Source organism: Lampris incognitus, chromosome 6 (genome assembly GCF_029633865.1).
Source record: "Lampris incognitus isolate fLamInc1 chromosome 6, fLamInc1.hap2, whole genome shotgun sequence".
NCBI lineage: Eukaryota > Metazoa > Chordata > Actinopteri > Lampriformes > Lampridae > Lampris > Lampris incognitus.
This window is the reverse complement of record NC_079216.1, coordinates 48070481-48092026: the sequence shown is the minus strand read 5'-3', so window position 1 is coordinate 48092026 and position 21546 is coordinate 48070481. Positions and strand designations below refer to the sequence as shown.

At 42.2% G+C, this 21546-nt stretch overlaps 1 protein-coding gene across 3 annotated transcripts in view; it reads right to left on the bottom strand.

The window, feature by feature from the left end:
- Window positions 1–21546, bottom strand: part of pik3c2a (phosphatidylinositol-4-phosphate 3-kinase, catalytic subunit type 2 alpha) — an 82262-nt gene that overhangs the window by 38890 nt on the left and 21826 nt on the right. For 2 of the 3 annotated variants that reach the window (XR_008810411.1, XM_056282634.1), the window contains exons 5-18: window positions 19543–19663; window positions 18413–18524; window positions 17804–17883; window positions 17568–17631; window positions 16485–16631; window positions 16357–16390; window positions 15883–16126; window positions 6479–6601; window positions 6147–6314; window positions 5480–5597; window positions 5051–5193; window positions 2495–2707; window positions 2151–2244; window positions 1775–1869 (exon numbers count right to left, since the gene is read on the bottom strand). Coding sequence is in view for 2 of the 3 variants with exons in the window: in XM_056282634.1 (XP_056138609.1) it covers window positions 1775–1869; window positions 2151–2244; window positions 2495–2707; window positions 5051–5193; window positions 5480–5597; window positions 6147–6314; window positions 6479–6601; window positions 15883–16126; window positions 16357–16390; window positions 16485–16631; window positions 17568–17631; window positions 17804–17883; window positions 18413–18524; window positions 19543–19663 (1756 nt within the window). In the remaining variant the exon portion in view is untranslated. The remainder of the gene's footprint in view (window positions 1–1774; window positions 1870–2150; window positions 2245–2494; window positions 2708–5050; window positions 5194–5479; window positions 5598–6146; window positions 6315–6478; window positions 6602–15882; window positions 16127–16356; window positions 16391–16484; window positions 16632–17567; window positions 17632–17803; window positions 17884–18412; window positions 18525–19542; window positions 19664–21546) is intronic. The other variant, XM_056282635.1, reaches the window with a different exon arrangement.

Sequence of the window (21546 nt, the reverse complement as noted above, 5' to 3'; positions counted from 1 at the left end):
TGTCGCAAATCACTACAGACACTCTTCTCCACCCACTCCACCCTGCCTGCACTCTCTTCTTCACCTCTCTTCTACACTCCCCATTACTTTGGACAGCTGACCCCAAGTATTTAAACTCATACACCTTCATCACCTCTACTCCTTGCATCCTCATCATTTCACTGTCCTCCCTCTCATTCACACATAGGTATTCTGTCTTACTCCTACTGACTTTCATTCCTCTTCTTTTCAGTGCATACCTCCACCTCTCCAGGCTCTCCTCAACCTGCACCCTACTCTCGCCACAGATTTATGTCATCTGCAAAGATCATAGTCCACGGAGACATCTGTCAACCTGTCCATCACCATTGCAAACAAGAAAGGGCCCAGAGCTGAACATTGATGTAATCTCACCTCCACCTTGAACCCATCTGTCATTCCAACTGCACACCTCACCATTGTCACACTTCCCTCATACTACATATCCTGCACCACTCCTACACACTTCTCTGCAACTCCCGACTTCCTCATACAATACCACACCTCCTCTCTTGGCACCGTCATAAGCTTTCTCTAAATCCACAAAGACACAATATAACTCCTTCTGGCCTTCTCTATACTTCTCAATCAACATTCTCAAAGCAAACATCACAGCTGTAGTGCTCTTTTGTGGCATGAAACCATACTGCTGCTCGCTAATCATCACCTCTCCTCTTAACCTAGCTTCTATTACTCTTTCCCATATCTTCATGCTGTGGCTGATCAACTTAATAACTCTGTAGTTGCTACAGTTCTGCACGTCACCCTTGTTCTTGAAAATCGGTACCAGTATGCTTCTTCTCCAATCCTCAGGTATCCTCTCACTTTCCGAGATTGTGTTATACAATCTAGCTAAAAACTCCACTGCCATCTCTCCTAAACATCTCCATGCTGGACCAACTGCCTTTCCACTCTTCGTCCTCTGCATAGCTACCCTCACTTCCTCCTTGTTAATCCACTGCACTTCCTGATTCACTATCCCCACATCATCAAACCTTCTCTCTCTCTCTCTCTCTCTCTCTCTCTCTCTCTCTCTCTCTCTCTCTCTCTCTCTCTCTCTCTCTCTCTCTCATTTTCTTCATTCATCAGCCCCTCAAAGTACTCCTTCCACCCTCTCTCTCTCTCTCTCTCTCTCTCTCTCTCTCTCTCTCTCTCTCTCTCTCTCTCTCTCTCTCTCTCATTTTCTTCATTCATCAGCCCCTCAAAGTACTCCTTCCACCTTCTCAGCACACTCTCCTCACTTGTCAGCACATTACCATCTCTATCCTTGATCACCCTAAGCTGCTGCACATCCTTCCCAGCTCAGTCCCTCTCTCCTCCCTTAGTGTCTAACTTCTCATACAACTCACCATAAAACCTTTTCCTTTGCCACCTCTCTCTTCACTTTACGTTGCATCTCCTTGTACTCCTGTCTACTTTCTTCATCTCTCTGACTACCTCATTTCTTCTTTGCCAACTTCTTCCTCTGTATACTTTGCTGTACTTCTTCCTCCAAGATTTGTTGCAATACTTTTTCTTTCCCCAACTTTTCCATAACTTTTAAATCAATATAAATTTAGCTTGTTGGAAATATTGTTATTGAACAATCTATGCCTAAGCCCTGCAGGTTTTCATTCTAGCCATCTCGTCATTGATTTGACGTACAGATTTGATGCAAGGTGAAGCCTTACTAGCTGGTAAGGCTAGTAATGTTAAAACCGAGCAGGGCACTCTGCAGTTTATTGTGATTGTGTTTTTGGTGGCAAAGTGGACTCACCAGTAGAGGTGGTGAGTTATGTTGATGTTGCCTTGAGCCCTGGAGAGCAGAAACATGACTAGGGCATTCTTCAGATGACATTCAAACTTCAGTGCCTACACAGGGATGGGAGGGAACGAGAAAGTTAAAGTGACAGAAGAGGAAAGATTGCGAGTGAGCAAGTGACAGCGAAAGTGGCAAAGAGATTGAGGGAGAGTGAGAGACTGAGTGGGAGAGGACAGTGAGTGTAAGAAAAAGAGTGAAAGTGTGACATGGGGAAGTGAATGATTCAGTGAGTTAGAGGAAAAACATGTAGAGTGAGAGTGATAATGAGAAAGAGAGAGACCATGAGCAGAAAGCTGTGTAATGAATGAAACTATATGTTATAATGTAATACCTGTACTAGCTGAGGCAGGTAGTCAGCCAGCTCATCGTCAGTGCTTGCCCCAATCCAACGGACAGCTACGTTTCTCACCTCTGTGTCTGCAAACCTATATACATTCAAGCACACCCACACATGGAATAAGTTAGATGCAAGACATCCACATAAAATCAACAATCCAATGCCTCAAATCAGGGCTACTCCTTTATTTGTTACTATTGTTCAACATCCATGAAACAAATAAGGGCATTCAAAAGACCAGCCTGATAGGGCATCTTTGACAGTGTTCTTCATGTTTGGGAGATAAGAATATTCCTTAATTTGTATTTGGCATTCATATCTAATACATATATAACCACCCCGGTGTCTTGCGTGCATACTTTGAGTCTAGCAACTCCAGGGCGGTGACAGGGGCTAGATTTGGCCAGCTGTGTAGCAGGGACTGAATGTGGGCCAAGCTAGCCCAGTCCCAGCTGGGCGCACTGGCCAGCACCTTAGGAAGGCTGTTAGGGTGGTCCCGCCGGCAGTAGAGCTGCTGGTCCCACAGGAGCTGATGCTCTGCTCGCTTTAGCCTGAAAACAGATAGGATAGTGGTGGGGGGGGGGCAAACAGAGGGGCGGGGGGGTGATTTAAATAACACCTTATCTAGAAAGTTTTTCCTCTCTTTGTCTTTTCGTACGTTCATTCGTTTTGAGGTGAAATGTTTTCAACCCATAGGCCCATTGTGATTTTCTTAAATTGACAAATATGTCACTTTTTGCTCCAATGTTTTTCATTGTGGGATTTTAGGGTGTTTATGTGATGTTTATGTGATGGCCTGGCAGCCTGTCCAGGGTGTCTCCTCGCCTGCCACCCGGTGACTGCTGGGATAGGCTCCAGCATCCCCGCGACCCTGAGAGCAGGATAAGTGGTTCAGATAATGGATGGATGGATTTTTTTTTTTAAATAAATTGAATCAACATTTCATCACTGAACAAAAAAACAAGTTGGAAAAAAAAATAGGAGTTTAGAGTTCACTTTTGAGCCAAAAATGAATAAGAAAGAATTTTGCTAAGCTGAGAATGGTAGTTTATATTCCACCACTATTGACTACATGCAATGTTTCAATGCAATATTGGTTGAAATGTTGCATGCAGTCAATAAACATTATTTGGGAGCTACAATCCAGTGTGCAGCTACTTCTTTCCCCTCATTCACTTAAACTTTACCCTGCACCTGGCCTAAGACAGGTTGGATGTGCACACAACCACTCTACCGTGCTTTGTACTCCACCTCTCCGCATCGTTGGATGTGCACACAACCACTCTACCGTGATATGTACTCCACCTCTCCCCATCAAACCGATGCCATTAAGACGAGGAGGCACTTCATAACCTGAGCGGAGTGGAGGTGACAGAGTTTGAAGACATCAAGTCAGGCTACAGAATAGATTTCTATTTTTTTGATATGTACTCCACCTCTCCCCATCAAACCAATGCCATTAAGATGCCTTTAGCTGCTCAGTGGTAAAAAGTGGAAGGTTGTGGCTGTGCTGGGCGTAAGAGAATAAGGGTCAGATCTATTAACAGAAGCACAAATTAGAGCAGGTTTGCTGACAATTAGCACTGATGGGGCCGGCCAATTTAGTACAGTATCTACTACAACTACTGATTAAGCTAAATGTGACCACCGCTACTTAAACAAGTTTTGCACATTTCCCTTCAATTGGTCCTAACTACACTGAAGCTTTTCATGCTGGAAAACCACAGTACAACAGTGACCTACAGCAGGAAAGGAACTATCAAGTGTCAAGAACAATCTGCAAAATCTTGCCCCATTTCCTTGTTCTTACTCCATACTGGGTTACTACATACTATATAATCAGGAACTTGGCAAATTATCACTCTATTACTGTCACCAAGTTGAAGTCCTCTATTTTGTTACTCTGTACATTGTTCAAGTCTGCACCAAATTAAGACAAACTGGGGCATATCTATATATTGCACATCAGTATAAACAAAGAATCTAAAACAAGTTAGAGACTTGCCCAGATGGAGTGTCCTAAACTGGTTTGATATCTCCCTGCTATGAACTAAATGACAAAGATTAGGGTAATTTTTTGAGCAACTTGCATATCGAATCCCTACCATCTCCAGGACCTGTACTGTATTTGACACGGACCACTGACTTCCTCACCCTCACAGAGAGCGGGTGAAGTCGAAAGCGAATTTCTTCTTCTGAGTTATGGGATCAAATAAGTATTGGGTTATTTCAAGGCAGCAGGGATCGGTCATAACGAGATAATCATTTGATCGCAAGGCCTGGGTTCAATTCTCCCATGACCCCCCCCAACACACACACACACACACATTTCCACACAACTTTCTACACAATGAGTAGCTTATGCCCAAGATAGAGGCTAGTAGAGCAAATGGCTGGCGAGTGAGAGTGCTCTCTGTGCTGAGGCATTGGTTGAGCCTCATGAAGGCTGGCAGAGTGGCAGAGGCCATTTAGCTGGAACCACGACAGATGGGGGACACATATTGGAGCAGAGAACACACGGACTTTTATGGGAGACTTAAGCTGGCAAAGTCAATGTCACCTAAATAAAAGCCTTTTTTAGCAAACTAATTCAATGTTATTCTTCAAAAACACCTCTTTAAAAAAACACTCTTTTTACAGCTAGGAAAAAACATATACTAAAGCCTATTTAAGCTGGACAAATCAATGTTATCCAACATAGCCAACAGGCATAGCAAGAAAGCAATTGTAGTGCAAAACTTAACTGACCCTCAGAGTAAAGTGAAGGTTCTGTTATGTCACTGGGCACTGTAAAAGCAGTAAGTTGTCCTTTTGTCTGTCAAACCTCTCACCCACCCCCTTCAAGTGTGGAATACCAAGTTAAAGTTCCCAATCATTGCTCCCGCTGCTCCTACCCAAAGGCAGAGGCTCGGCGGCAGATTTTCTCTAGCTTGCGCCGAAGGTCAGGGTCCAGTTCCTCCAGTGTGAGAGGCTCTGGGCTGGGGGCCTCTGGTGGCTCTACATACAGCACATCCAGCGCTGGACTGGGGAAGTCCACCTGACCCATGCGCGCGCGCGCGCACACACACACACACACACACACACACACACACACACACAAACATGGACACAAAACATAAGAGCAAATAAACCAAGTTTAAGATTGATTCATCTTCAGTTGATGCACTTAAAGATATTTTTGCAACAATTATTTTTGATTCAGAGGGTTCTTTCTAGTTCGTAAGTGCAATGCTACGCGAGTGAACTAAAGCGGTAAAAACTAAAACCACCACCATCCCTGTTACCACCACTACAGCTCATACACAGAAACCACCAACACTGACCTGTAGTATGATTCTCTCTGCCAGCGTTCTCTTACGGGTCCCTGCAGAGCTGGCGGCAGCAGCAGCTCCTTGGGGAGACGTCCATACACACAACAGCCTGGTCCCTCTGGCTAATACTCTGGAACACACACGCACGCACGCACGCACGCGCACACATGCACGCACGCACACACACACACACACACACACACACACACACACAAAACTTAAGACATGTCCTTGTAATCAGTCATCCTTCTATATAATTGTGTCAGCTATTCTAAGAAAAACTTAGCTCATATGTTCTGACCATATGTCTTGCTGAGCTGTGTGTATATGCACTAATTCCAGTTCCCCCATCTTTGTCTGTGTAACTTCAACTGTCTGAGTGCACTGCCATGCTGTTTGTGGTTTTAAAAGTGGCTGCTCTGCAAAACTCTTGATAAGAATTCACTGGAATCTACATGTAAATCCATTCACATATGCAGCACAAACAAAATTGAACAGAACGAATACAACAAACAACCTGTTCTCCCTCCACACACACACACACACAAAATATACAACTAGCAACTGTGCCACACACACACCGAGTGAGTAACAGATTCATACACACACTCACAGAAAGTTAATATCCACACACACACAAACACACTCCACCGAGCATGAGTACATCCAATTCACTCACTGTCTGTAGTCAAAGAGCGGCATGGAGACTTTGGCCAGCAGCTCTGGGCTTTTCCTCTGCTTGTTGGAATCTGGGGAGCCGCTGGTGCTCTGGCTCAGCACCCCGAACAGAGACAAGCTCAGGATGGACTCCAATGGGAGCACAGCCACAGCTATGGGGAAATTGATCCTGAACAGGAAAAGGAGAGCATTGGGATCATGAAAGTGCACCAGGAAATGGTATATTCTACTGTTATGAAGCAGAAGCTCTTCTAAGAAGGGGTGTAGTTTTTATTTCAAGAAACATTCGAAGACAAGATGAGAGGAGAGGGGAGGAGAAGAGTGATCACTTACAGTTCATCCCATTTGATGTGGTAGAAGAAACTCCTGTAAGTTCCTACTTTCTTAGACTGGACTGGTGTAAACAGGTTTTTGTCATTGTGGGTGAGGGCACACATCAGGTAGTATTTTTCATAACTGAAAAAACAACATCATCAAAATTAATATTCCTACATATTAATAAAAACCATGACCCCTCCCATAGTTTAGAACTGCAAGTGGTCCAGTACAATCAGCATTGGCCACTGAGCAGCTCTGCTAATGTAGTTAGGGGTTAGGTATCCTGATCAAAAACTCCTCAATGACGATTGCTTGGAAGGACTAAGTGTTATTCATGTACTCTAACCTCCTCTCCCAACATCACCCAAATAATGATATATCCTGGTTCTGATTTTATATGTACTATATTTATCCTACATGATACTATAGATTGTTTGGTGCCTGAAGGCCAGGTCCAGGGGCCAATAAAATATTGGCTTGGGTAATATGATTGGTCATGCCTGAAAAAGCAGGTTCTGCGCTCATCCAGTAATACACACACACTATATATATATATATATATATATATATATATATATATATATATATATATATATATATATATATATATATATATATATATACATATATACACACACACACACACATACACACACACACATATCTATACATATAAATAAAATAAATCCGGGCAGCACGGTGGTGCAGTGATTAGCGTGGTCACCTCACAGCAAGAAGGTCCTGAGTTTGAGCCCCTGGGTGGTCCAACCTTGGTGGGTCGTCCTCTGTGTGGAGTTTGCATGGTCTCCCCGTGTCTGCATGGGTTTCCTCTCACAGTCCAAATACATGTAAGTGAGGTGAATTGGCCGTACTAATTTGTCCCTAGATATGAATGTGTGTGTGTGTGTGTGTGTGTGTGTGTGTGTGTGTGTGTGTGTGTGTGGGCCCTGTGATGGCCTGGCGGCCTGTCCAGGGTGTCTCCCCGCCTGCTGTCCAATGACTGCTGGAATAGGCTCCAGCATCCCCGCGACCCTGAGAGCAGGATAAGCAGTTCATTTTGCTCCTTATTTGTTAAGTACTTTCCCTACCGTTGAGTGTTTCTTCTAACAAAGTTATAAAGTTATATATACATACATACACACACACACACACACACACACACACACACACACACATATATATATATATATATATATATACACTACCGTTCAAAAGTTTGGGATCACCCAAACAATTTCGTGTTTTCCATGAAAAGTCACACTTATTCACCACCATATGTTGTGAAATGAATAGAAAATAGAGTCAAGACATTGACAAGGTTAGAAATAATGATTTGTATTTGAAATAAGATTTTTTTTACATCAAACTTTGCTTTCGTCAAAGAATCCTCCATTTGCAGCAATTACAGCATTGCAGACCTTTGGCATTCTAGCTGTTAATTTGTTGAGGTAATCTGGAGAAATTGCACCCCACGCTTCCAGAAGCAGCTCCCACAAGTTGGATTGGTTGGATGGGCACTTCTTTGAGCAGATTGAGTTTCTGGAGCATCACATTTGTGGGGTCAATTAAACGCTCAAAATGGCCAGAAAAAGAGAACTTTCATCTGAAACTCGACAGTCTATTCTTGTTCTTAGAAATGAAGGCTATTCCATGCGAGAAATTGCTAAGAAATTGAAGATTTCCTACACCGGTGTGTACTACTCCCTTCAGAGGACAGCACAAACAGGCTCTAACCAGAGTAGAAAAAGAAGTGGGAGGCCGCGTTGCACAACTGAGCAAGAAGATAAGTACATTAGAGTCTCTAGTTTGAGAAACAGACGCCTCACAGGTCCCCAACTGGCATCTTCATTAAATAGTACCTGTTAGAGCCTGTTTGTGCTGTCCTCTGAAGGGAGTAGTACACACCGGTGTAGGAAATCTTCAATTTCTTAGCAATTTCTCGCATGGAATAGCCTTCATTTCTAAGAACAAGAATAGACTGTCGAGTTTCAGATGAAAGTTCTCTTTTTCTGGCCATTTTGAGCGTTTAATTGACCCCACAAATGTGATGCTCCAGAAACTCAATCTGCTCAAAGAAGTGCCCATCCAACCAATCCAACTTGTGGGAGCTGCTTCTGGAAGCGTGGGGTGCAATTTCTCCAGATTACCTCAACAAATTAACAGCTAGAATGCCAAAGGTCTGCAATGCTGTAATTGCTGCAAATGGAGGATTCTTTGACGAAAGCAAAGTTTGATGTAAAAAAAATCTTATTTCAAATACAAATCATTATTTCTAACCTTGTCAATGTCTTGACTCTATTTTCTATTCATTTCACAACATATGGTGGTGAATAAGTGTGACTTTTCATGGAAAACACGAAATTGTTTGGGTGATCCCAAACTTTTGAACGGTAGTGTATATATATATAAAATTCATTTTTTTAACTACTTTATTAATCCCCGTGGGGAAATTCTTGCTCTGCATTTAACCCATCCTAGCTGTGTAGCTAGGAGCAGTGGGCAGCCGCCTTGCAGCACCCGGGGACCAACTCCAGTTCATCTCACCATGCCTCGGTCAGGGGCACAGATAGGAGTATTAACCCTGGTGGGGGAAACTGAAGCATCCGGAGAAAACCCACCGTAGATATGGGGAGCACATGCAAATTCCACACAGAGGATGACCTGGGATGACTCCCAAGGTTGGACAACTCCAGGGTTCGAACCCAGGACCTTCTTGTTGTGAGGCAACAGTGCTAACCACTGGGCCACTGTGAGATACCATGTAGTGAAAAAGTGGTTGTGTATAAAGAGTGAGTAGAACAACAAGCCTAATTAAAAATTAGAAGCTTTTTTTTTCATATCAAGCTCTTTGTAAGTTCTTGACATCACTTCTTTATACGTTATGGAAATTACTTCAAGGTCTATCCAATTTCTTTTAATGTGAATTACTCTAAAGAAGAAAAAAGAAAGCTAAAGCAAAATAGTTGCACATTGTAGTTCTCCCTTACAGTCTACCATTATACAGTCTCATTTTCATTTTCACACGAGATGCAATAGAACCAATGAAAATCCATCAGATGCGGCTCAGAAGTTCATCTGTATCTGTTAACCACACTTCTAAATATAACCTCTTTTTAATGCAATTACACACACACACGCAAACTCACAGGAGCTGAGAGAAAAAACAAGCATACCAATGACACATTTTTTGCTGAGAACGCTGATCACTGCTCAGTGCCATCTGTTTGTTGACAATGCCACAATGACCCATGCTGTCTCAATATGTTAAACACTTCCATGGCATCCAGATGGCATGCTAACACTCTAGCCACAACAATGCCAAACGCCCAGAGGTCCATGAGAGAGGGCCCTAGTAAGACCATATTCTCGAAGATATGCTTTTGAGGCTGAGAATTTATTTTGCCATGCCCTTCTGGGTTGCTTTTGTGACGAGCTCAATATTTTTGGAAGTGCCTTTGGTATGGCTGCCACTACAGTGATGTTCAGTGCAGGTTTCAAAATAACTATTGGATGAGTATCCATGAGGCAACGGGCCAGGGGAAACAGGCCTGTTATTAACCAGTTCCTCTCTTCATGATGGCCTCGCTTGCAGCCTAGAAAATTACCATGGAAGGCCCTCCAGTGCTTATTCAGACTGACATTTAGAAACGCCTCCCTCCAAATGTCAGGGTAGGGGAGAACCAAGCTGAAAGTAACACTTTTCAGATAAATTTCATTTTAAAAGATAACATTACAGACAGAAACTAATTTCCGTTGTGATCAACAACTCACATGTGTGTTCTATGAATACCAGGTGCTATTTTGTACAAATGTGGAACAACTTCGGTATAATCTGACTTTGAACGGAAGTTGCACATTGTTACGTTCGACACCGTCAGTCGAGATGAAAGTAACAAACGGGTGGGTCAAAAGTAACGCAACGGTATAAACTTGAATTGTTTAGGGGGCATCTGGGTGGTGTGGCAGTCTATTCTGTTGCCTACCAACATGGGGGATCGCTGGTTTGAATCGTGTTACCTCCGGCTTGGTCAGGCGTCCCTACAGACACAATTGGCCGTGTCTGTGGGATGGAAGCCAGATGTGGGCATGTGTCCTGGTCGTTGCACTAGCGCCTCCTCTGTTCGGTCAGGGCATGTGTTCGGGGGGGAAACAGCGTGATCCTCCCACGCGCTATGTCCCCCTGGCAAACTCCTCACTTTCAGATGAAAAGAAGCGGCTGGTGACTCCACATGTATCGGAGGAGGCATGTGGTAGCCTGCAGCCCTCCCCAGATCGGCAGAGGAGGTGGAGCAGTGACGAGGATGGCTCAGAAGAGGGGTAATTGGCCAGATACAATTAGGGAGAAAAGGGGGGGGGGATTTGAATTGTTTATATCATTGTTTTTAATAAAAAAATGTCTGACAATGTCTTCGTTAATATGTAAATGCGAACATATGTCCTTTATCTTAATACAAATTATTATTAACTTTTTATTTTTAGAACATAGGAATCAACAAATCAATGACCTAAATGAAATTCCCTTTTTTTATTCATTGTCATAGTTGTGACACACGTTTTAATAAATGCTTTAACACAGAGTGTGACCACATTAGCGGCGAGGTGAAAGAAACGCTCTTTGTTACTTTTGTCCCAACAATGACTTATGATCGTTAAACTTGACTTGCTTCTATACTGAAACACTCTGACATGTCAAACTTCAGGATGTGTTCAAGCACTAAATAGTCTGTCAAATGATCATGACTACGACACATGAAAAAATTATACCTTGTCATTCAAAAAAAATTACCGATTGGGTGAATTTACTTACTATGATTGAAAACAGATTTTTGGGTATAACTCTATGAAAGTATGGCATATCCACGCAATTTTTTTGCAGTTCTGGTAAGTGTCGCATGCTGTATGTGCAGATGCAGTTAGGGATATCAGACTTGTATGGGCTCGGAGAACATCGCCATGTTACTTTCGTCCTACGTTACTTTCATCCTGTTACTTTCGACCTGGTTCTCCCCTTCTACATCTTTTCAATTTGACAATTCCATAGTTGATCTGAACTTTCATTTCTACAGCTGATTTGAAGGCTTTGGCCACTGTATAGTATGTATATGTATATACATGACGTATACTCATAGCAGCTGAGTCATATCATGGCTGAGGATGACTCTTCAACAAGTATCTACAAGTATCACAGTAAGTAAGTGAGTACAGGGTGTCAAACTGTGTGCATCTGTATGTATATCTAGGCAGAACACCACCATTTATTTCCCTATAATTAGCCAGACGTTTTGTTCAAGAGTTAGTCTTTTAATTGAGAAGGAAAATTGAAATTGGTCTTCCTTACACTTCCAGACTTTTGTCTTGATGCATGCTAAATAAGTGGTGATTCCGTATGTGGTGGGAGTGTCGGAACAGTTGAGACATGTCTTCTCCAAACACCGCATCTCAGTTGCTTTCAAACCCCAAATTAGTCCACCCCAAGGATCGGGTCCCCTGGCACAAACAGAGCAATATAGTGTACGCTGTTGAGTTCTGGGAGGATTTTCATTAATTGTACATCGGGGAAACCAAACAGACGCTGACAAAGAGGATGGCACAACACAGGAGAGCTAACGCGTCAGGCCAGGACTCCGCAGTCTACACCATCTACAGGCCAGTGGCCACTCTTTCAAGGATGAGGATGTGCACATCCTTGATAGGGAGGAACGCTAGTTTGAATGGGGAGTCAAAGAGGCCATCTATGTGAAGAGGGAACAACCATCCCTGAACCAAAGGGGGGCCCTAAGAGTACATCTGTCACCATCTTATAATGCTGTGATTGCAACTATTCATTGTAACTCTAGTTCATGGTCATGGCAATTTGCATATGAAACTGATCATTGGTTTGGTTATTATGCAACTGTGCTGTTTATAAGGGTGGGGATACCTGCCATCAGTTGAGACTGAAGAAGTCACTTAGATGAGCGATGAGACGTTTGTCCCAGTAAACGCTGTGTCCAGATGAACTGATTCAACTTTCTGTGACTTCCAGACCTTCTACACCTTTCCAGGAATGTTGCATTGGGGAAGAAACATGCCACTACTGGTTGCTGATGCATAACGGTGCTAAGGATGGAAAATTTGGCTCAGCTCTTATCCTCTTATCCAGAAATGCTGGAGATAAAGCCGGGCTGGAATTGGACACCGCCATGGAAAAATAAGATGTGGGGAGCAACACTGGAACTGTTCTTGTGGTAGAGCACAACATGGCTATCATCTCTGACAGTAGGGCCCAAGAGACCGTGCTATAGGTTTTGGTGTTGTAAAAACAGCAGTTCAATTTTTTCCTCTGCCATTACTTTCATTCTGAGCACTTCTCTATTGTACACGGGGAAAACTGAATATTTTTAAATCTATCGTCTTGGTGCTGTAGCGCTGAACGTTGTGCTTCTCAGTAACAAGAGGCACAATGCTCATTATTATTTGTATAGTTGGCAATTTGGGACTTTAAACTTATTCTGCTGTAGCATTCATTCCAAGTCTTTCTAGATAAGAGTGTCGGCAAATTGCTTGAATGACATGAACTGTATGGCCCCAACAATCAAGACAGCGTAGACTGAATTAAGACGATCACAACATTGAGTATTATAATGTTAAGGTATGTAACCAACTTCAACTAATTTATATTTAATGGTCTGATTTTACATTATTCTATTGCGCTGAGGGCCAGCTACCATCCCATCTACAACCACAACTATGTAGATTATACTGTATATCATGCAGCATTAATGCACTTAGTTACTATCCACTGTCTATTCCACGTCTCCTATGATCCTCTCGAATTAAAAGTGAGATATTGATGTCCTTGTAGTGTATCTATGAACCTATGTCACACTGATTCTGAAGAGTCTTTCAGTACATGTTAGTTCATCTGTAGGAGTCCTTTCTTGTTCAAACTCTTAAGAACTAAGGTGGTGTATGGTTGGCCCCAACTATACTGAGTAGATGGCCACATAAAAATGAATGCAGGAGTTAAAGTTTTAATCCTATAACAAATAACTAATAAAGAATGAATTCCATTTTATCCAGGTTCTGAAAAGTTCTGGGATTTCACAAAAATCCTGAATAACCAGGATGACAAAAATGTGTCACAGTTTGACACAGTCCAAATATTACAGGGACGTGGCCTAGCTGTTAGTGGTGTCATAGATCTGACTTAGTCTGCAGGCGTCAATCTATTCACATACCACACAGCAGCATTCAAGTAAGAAATATTACTCCAAATGTTGCATTTAGTTCCAAATCCCATATATCAATGGTATCCAATCATGCACCATGGAGAGTATATATATACTATATATATGAATCTGGGTATGAACCTGGACAACCAACTGTCATTTGCGGCAAACGTTGCATAGGTTGCTCGCTCCTGCAGATTTCTCCTCTATAACATCAGGGGGATTTGCACATTCCTCACCGACGAGACAGCACAGGTGCTCATCCGGGCTCTGGTCATTTCTCAGCTCGACTACGGCAACTCCCTCCTTGCTGGCGCCCTGGCGTTGGCCATCAGACCTCTGGAGCTTGTTCAGAAAGCTGCAGCTCGTCTGGTGTTCACCCGCCCTAAGTTCTCCCACACAACTCCCCTTCTCATGTCCCTACACTGGCTCCCAGTAGCTGCTCGCATCCAGTTTAAGACTCTGGTGCTAGCCCACAGGGCAGTGAAAGGAACAGCTCCTTCCTATCTCCAGGGCACGGTCAAGCCCTACACCCCCGCCTGACCACTTCACTCTGCTGCCTCGGGACGCCTGGTTGCCCTGTTGCTCAGAGGCCCCTGCTGCCGATCAACCCGGTCACGGCTCTTTTCTGTCCTGGCCCCACAGTGGTGGAATGAACTCCCCACTGATGTCAGGACAGCGGAGTTGCTTCCCATTTTTCGGCGCAGGTTGAAAACTCACCTCTTCAAGAACTACTACCCTGTTACTTGTTCTTAGCACTTATTGTATTCACTCATTTAAAGAAAAAAAACTCTCGCGCTTTTACTTTAGCACTGGTTTTGCTCTTAGATGCTTGTGTAGATGCACTTATGACCACTGATGACTAGTAGTTCTCCTGATTTCCTACGTTAAATGCACTTATTGTAAGTCGCTTTGGATAAAAGCGTCGGCTAAATGACTGTAATGTAATGTAATACAATGTAATTTTTTTTTATAGCTCAAAGTTGTTAAATGGCAGAACAAGCTTGTTTCATGCTCAATGCACTCATCAGCTGCCTACATGGTTACAGTAAACGTCCTTATTTATACCGGTTGCCTACGTTTTATGTGCGGTGTTTAATTTCAGGGTAGGGGGATGGGCCAATCTACGGTTAGAATATTGATGCATTTGAACTGTCCAATGGGGATAGAGTAGGGTACATTTAAACAAAAATATCTTTGCTCCTGAATTGTTGAGCTCTTTTTTATACATTGAAGGTTTCCTTGCAACATCCCGTGGAAATATATATATATATAAAAAACTCTCATGCCCCCTCGAAGGAAAATGCCAGATGACGAAGGGAGTTATCTACCAAGCTATGGTGATGAGAGATGACAACGGCAAAATAGACATACGTGGGCCTAACAGAAGGAACATTCAAAAAGAGGTTTAATGCACACGTGTCGCTTTAGAAACAACCATTTAAAGAATGTAACATCTTTAAGCTGTTATATTTGGTCATTGGCGAACAGAAACATTAAATATTCAGCCACCATCCTCTCAAAGAACAAAGCATATTCAACCAGCAGATGTGCAATCTATGTCTAACTGAAAAATATTTTATCATTTGCTAACCAGAAATGTCCATATTGAATAACAGGAATGAATTGGCCAGCAGTTGCAGACATAGATATAAGCATCTATTTTGTAATTATAAATAAATCATGACAACGGACAAATACCCCCCTCCCCATTGGACCGTTACCGATATATATATATATATATATATATATATATATATATATATATATATATATATATATATATATATGCATGTGTGTGTGTGTATGTATATATATGTGTGTGTGTGTGTGTGTGTGTATATATATATATATTCCGCTCCTCATTGGTTGAGCACTTTTATCAACACCATTAACCGTTTCCACAAAAAAAACCTCTCTCTCTATACATAGATATACACACACACACACACACACACACACACACACACACACACACACACACACACACACACACACACACACACAGATAGATAGATAGATAGATAGATAGATAGATAGATAGATAGATAGATCAATCGACAGATAGATATATGCAGGTTCACTCCAATCCAACACTTGACCGACTGATTTCACTTATTAGCACACCTTGAAACAGAGACAGGAACAATAATATCATCCTTTTTTACAAACCAGCAGCAAATCTAAGTTCAGTTTCTGAGTTCTTACCTGCTGACCCAGTTGGCAGGGATTCCATGCATGGCGTAGACGGTGAACTGCAGGTGGTCTGTGGTGCCCGAGGCCTCCTTGCTGTCTCTACTTTTTGCGGCCTCTTTGTCTGCCATCTTAGGTGAGGGGGAGGAGCTGAGGTGGGACGAGGAGGCCGGGCAGAAGGAGCGAAGGTAAAGCTTGGCTAGGTCATAGACAGCCTCTGTCAGAAGGCCCATGCTCTCCTCTACTGGACTAGCGTGACCTGTCAAGAGTCAGAGGTCACAGAGGGGTCACTCTATGGTCTGTTGGAAATCTAACCTTCCACATTCCTCTCCAGAATGCCTTAAAATACCACTCTTTCATGTTGTGTTCACCATTGCTACATGTAAAACTATTGGGGATGTTATTGTAAGCAATAAAAACAGTTGGAAAAACAGCTACAGTATGTTTGTAAACTGAGTTTGTATGTGACTTGTGTTCATTTGCACATACCATTTGATGATCCCCCAGACAATCTGGACCCAATCTACAAGGCAGAGAACCTTACATTGACAAAAACATTCAAAGATCCGAATAACATGCTCATGTTTGAGTCTCTGCATTTATCTTTAAAGGCCCACCTCTGGTGAGCGTGTCCTGGGCAGGTTGATGGAGTGCCGGAGCCTCTTGATGGCCTCAGTGATGGCCTGGGTCTCCACCTCATCCAGAGCACAGCAAACATTCTTGACTGTCTGCACCACCCTGTCCACTGTCTTATACTGGGTGTTCTGGATAGAGAAAAAGGATTGATTTGGTTTGTGTGTGTGTGTGTGTGTGTGTGTGTGTGTGTGTGTGTGTGTGTGTGTGTGTGTGTGTGTGTGTGTGTGTGTGTGTGTGTGTGTCATCTTCATTTTGACCTTCAGTCTTCAACTGTCAATCACCAATCCTTATTAAGTGAATATGCTGTTTCCACATAAGCCCATTATTTGACAGAAGCACATATGCCATTGTGGGCCTATTTGGGGTGGCTGAAATTCTACCAATTCAATTTTTTTCTAACTTGAACTTTAAGTCATTTGCCATGTTTCTATGGCTATATGGCTATGGGGTGAAGGAGAGCCATGGCTCACAGAAAAAAGGGGGTCATTTAAAAGGCCCCCTGTTTTGGGGTAAATCTGTATTCAATTACACCGAACAATAAATGCTGGCTCAGAAACACATGTGCCATTTCTAGAAAGCTTGCTTCCCAAGAATCTCTTGGCCTACTTGTGCTGGCATGTGAAGTATTTAGTGGAACCTGTGAACCCCTTAACGGTCTGAAAACAATTTCTAGAGTGCTTCATTGCCACTTACACCATAAATGTCTGTGGTATTTGGGTGTTGCATCAAAGACAGCATCCACAACAATTGTATCCCAGTATTTTCCCTAAGTGGGTTGGTATTTTTCCATTTGAAAATTCCATACCATTCATGTCTGCAGTTTTAAAACATTGCAGATGTATGACTGTCATACGCAATTAACTGGAGGAGAATGTGAAACTATAAATTTTTAGATTACAGACAAGCAATTCACAATGGTGTGATGAAATTCCAGACATTTCCCAAGCCTGTGCAAGACTTTTTTATGCGTGTGTTTTTCCTACTTTTTAAAGACCTGGAGAGAATCAAAATAAGTTTCCATCCTTTTTCCGTACTTTCCAGACCTGCGTCAAAACCTTGCATACCTCGTTCTGCAGGCAGATGTTGACTTGATTATGATAGCCTTCCAGATAGTCAGCCAGGCTCTGTCTGCAAGGACAGAGAGAAACAGAAAGATAAGTAAGAAATGAGAACAAAGAAAGTGACTGAAAGAGAGTGCAGTGCAGAATGATGAGAACAGATGAAACTTTTCGGAACTTGGAAATAGTTAAATTCACTCTCTATACATTTCCAGAAATTCTAGATATGTGCAGATGTGTACCTAGTAACATTCTCCTTGAAGGGTCTCTCCACCTGACCCAGGTGCTTCTCCAAGTCTATCCGAGAATTGTCATCTTCTTCCTGAAGAAACACAAAAGAGGTTTATGAACCAATGGCGGCAAGTGGCCCAATCAGCAGGTGACAATACCAAAGGAATCCATTACCTTGATCAAATAGCTGAAGAAAGGGCTTAGCTAACAAAGGTGGTTGGGATAGTTAATTTAAATCATTAGCAACACAACAGTTTATTGGCTTTTAGTTGTTTGAATCCACACAAACATCACTACAAATTACTAGCATGGTTAAGCATCAAGTAGTGAATTGGTATATTTTAAGGATGTATGGATTGACTGGATTGATTAGGTGGGTGAATAAATGATGGACCTGATGAATGATGATCAATGGATGAAGGGGGGAAATGATGGAAGGATGACAATGGACAGATGGATGATAGATGGATGATGGAAGGGTCGAGAAAAATGTATGGATGATGAATGCAAGGACAGAGTAACAATTACTAAAGCACAGATGAATGAATACATTTATTGAATTATGCAGGAATGGATAAACAGAATGGATGAATCTGAATTGCTGGATCAGCGGTACTCACTGTGCGCGCCAGATCCTTTCTCATGGTAGCGTGACAGAGCAGCTGTAGTCTGATCTCACTCTCCCACTTCCTGCAGTTCTGGACATACTCATGGCAGCCCAGGCTGTGTTTGCTATGGTACAGAACAGCAGAGAAGACAGGACAGAAAAGACTGTTAGTACAGAGATAAGTGTTATAAATATCATGTTGTAAGAACTTTTTTAGCATTAAACATTAATGTGGACTGATTACAACACCAATGTATCCAAAACCATTATAACAATAATAATAAAAAACATCTTCAAGCGCAATACGACCTTTTTTTTTTTAATTACGATATGAGCTGCCTGAAGTAGTGGACATCCATAAGCATAAGAAAACTGCAGAAAAACACAAAGTTAGCTAGATAGATCCCTGGTTGCCACAGGAGTTGCTATAGCAACCAATAAAGCTCTGTGAGCCCTGGTTCACAGGAAACATCCATATTGTGGGACAGTAAATTGAACCAAATCAGGTTTCTTGGTAGAAACAATCTGTTGTGCAAATTAAATTCATAAACTATATCCAGATACTCTGCATAGTCTTTCTTCACTTATGCAGTTTTTCACAGCTGAAATCATGGCAGAGGTTATACAACAAATTCACGAGTTTAAAAGCGGGCGAACCGGGTCTGTAATGTCCTCTCAAGGGAGGATCCCTTCCCATGTATCCCAGATTAGAGGACCCTGAGGCCGCAGTGCGAGATAACAAAACATCCGCCAATCATCACTCTGAAACTTTTTGAGGGCCAGCCAAGATAGGGGGAGAGAGGGCGAGAGAGAGGGAGATAGGGATTTCAAATTGAGAGCAGAGAAGGACCGGTGCAGGTCTGGGAATTGTGCTATGAGAATTAAAGAAAAGTAGCTGCCCACATTGTGGAAGGTTGGCACAGGGTTTTGTTGATAAATTAATCTTGTTTTTTCTTTTTCCTGTCATCCCCAATTAAACAAGTCACGGGACACTGCATGAGGACAGTTCCTGCGAGATCAAGGCATCAAGGGACGATTTTTCATGTGTAAGGATGTTTGAGTACTTCCCTGTGAGCCTATCTGTCCGTGTGTGTGCATGTGTGTGTGAGTGTACATGTTTGTGTGTGTGAAATGTGAACCCACTTTTGCAGAACCTCCTCCTGGCCACACACTTTGAGCAGGTAGCTGGCAAAGTCCACCTGGTCCAAATCATCATGGACCCAACAAAGAGTCTGGCTGATCAACAGCTCCACTGGAGAACTCACTAAGATTGGAGAGGAGAAAGGGGGGGGGGCAAATACCAAGTTAACCCTATTCAACTAAACACGTTTAAAAAGAAAATGAAAAATATGAAAGAAAAAAAAAGATAAAAAGAATGAACAGGATATAGGTATATTCTCATCAAAATCCTACCATGGTAAAAAAAAAAATAACATTAGGGAATTCTTGGCACTTTAAATAATAATAATAATAAATCAATCTTATATAGCGCTTTTCTTTAAATGCCCTATTCCACAGCATGAAAGGAAATGGTTTCTCCACATATCCTTCAACAGCACCAGAATACAAAGAAGAGCCTATAAAGGGCAGGTGTGTGGTTCAGTGTCTTGCTCTGGGACACTTCACCAGGGATAAACAGCCTCTCAAAACACCAAGTCACCCCTGTTGTCTCATTTGAAGCCACAAACCACTATGACTTCAACAGCAAGACAGCAAACTTTGAGAAATGTGTAGCTTTCTCTAATTACAAACTGCAATTTCATACACAACTGCTCACAAAATAATATTCATAATATCATTACAATTCATGTATTTAACTGACATTCTTATCCAAAATGACCAAGTGAGGGTGTAGAAACCCAACTCAAGAGTAGGGCTGGGCAATAGATCGATATTATATGGATATCGTGATATAAGACTAGATATCATCTGGGATTTTGGATATCGTAATATGATATGACACAAGTGTTGTCTTTTCCTGGTTTTAAAGGCTGCATTACAGTAATGAGATGCAAGTTTCTGAACTTATTAGACTGTTTTAGCTGTTAATATTTGTACCTGTTTGGACATCATATCCAAATTACTAATGAGTGTTTATCAAAAATGTCCTTGTGTAGATATTTTGTGAGAGCACCAATCCAATAGTCATCTCTACAATATCATCAAAATATCGAGAGATATTCAGTCAAAAATATTGTGATAAATGATTTTGACCATATCGCCCAGCCCTACTCGAGAGCACTATGATGGGACATGCGGTTGGCACTCATTGACTGTATGCCAATCCCAACTTTTCCATTATGTTGATGTTTTCTCTGAACACTGCCAGGCCACCCATACCTTCTGCGCCAGGATAGCATTATAATTCAAATTAAACCTGGCAGACAATCAAATGCCTGGTGCTGGTGCGGCAGTGTAACGTGTTGCAGCGGGAAAACTGGGGTCAGAGTCGGGTGTTTGTGTACATTCCATGATCCAATGTCTCCACATGTGGGTAAATACTGGGCTGTGAGTGTAACCTGACACAAGGTACACTCATCTGGTGTTTTGCTACTTCCACAGAGGTTTTGGCACATTCTTTACCTTGCCTGAACACAAACAATCATAGACAGATACAAAGACAGATAGAACCTTGAAAAAGACAAACATCTAAATCTCTGACCAAGCAGACAGAGTGAGGGGATATTTGCTTGATGCATGCATGCACCAGCAAAAGGTTACACACAAAGACTTTGGGAGACCATGCTTAGCTCTAGCAGGTACCCCCTCTACAGATGAATGGTGGACTTTATTTCCATCACCAGATCTTATACAATATGCACAACATTTTACATGTCGTATTTCAAGTATTCTAGCTGATGTTCTTATCAAGAGAATGACTTGCAATGAGTGTAACAGTAGTATAATCTTAATTTCAGGGTGTCTTATTAGTGACTTAATTGTAGTAATGTGGATTTGAATCTGGCTTCAAGACATTTTCTACATGACTTCCCCTTCTCTCTTAGCCCTGTTGTTGCCTTTCTATCTTTATTATCCGGTCTAACACAGGCTAAAGGTTTTTAAAAAAGGACAAAATTTCTGCCTCACAAATGTTTACCATCATTCCACTAGATTCCAGTCTCTACAGATGTAGTTCAAAGCTCTCTA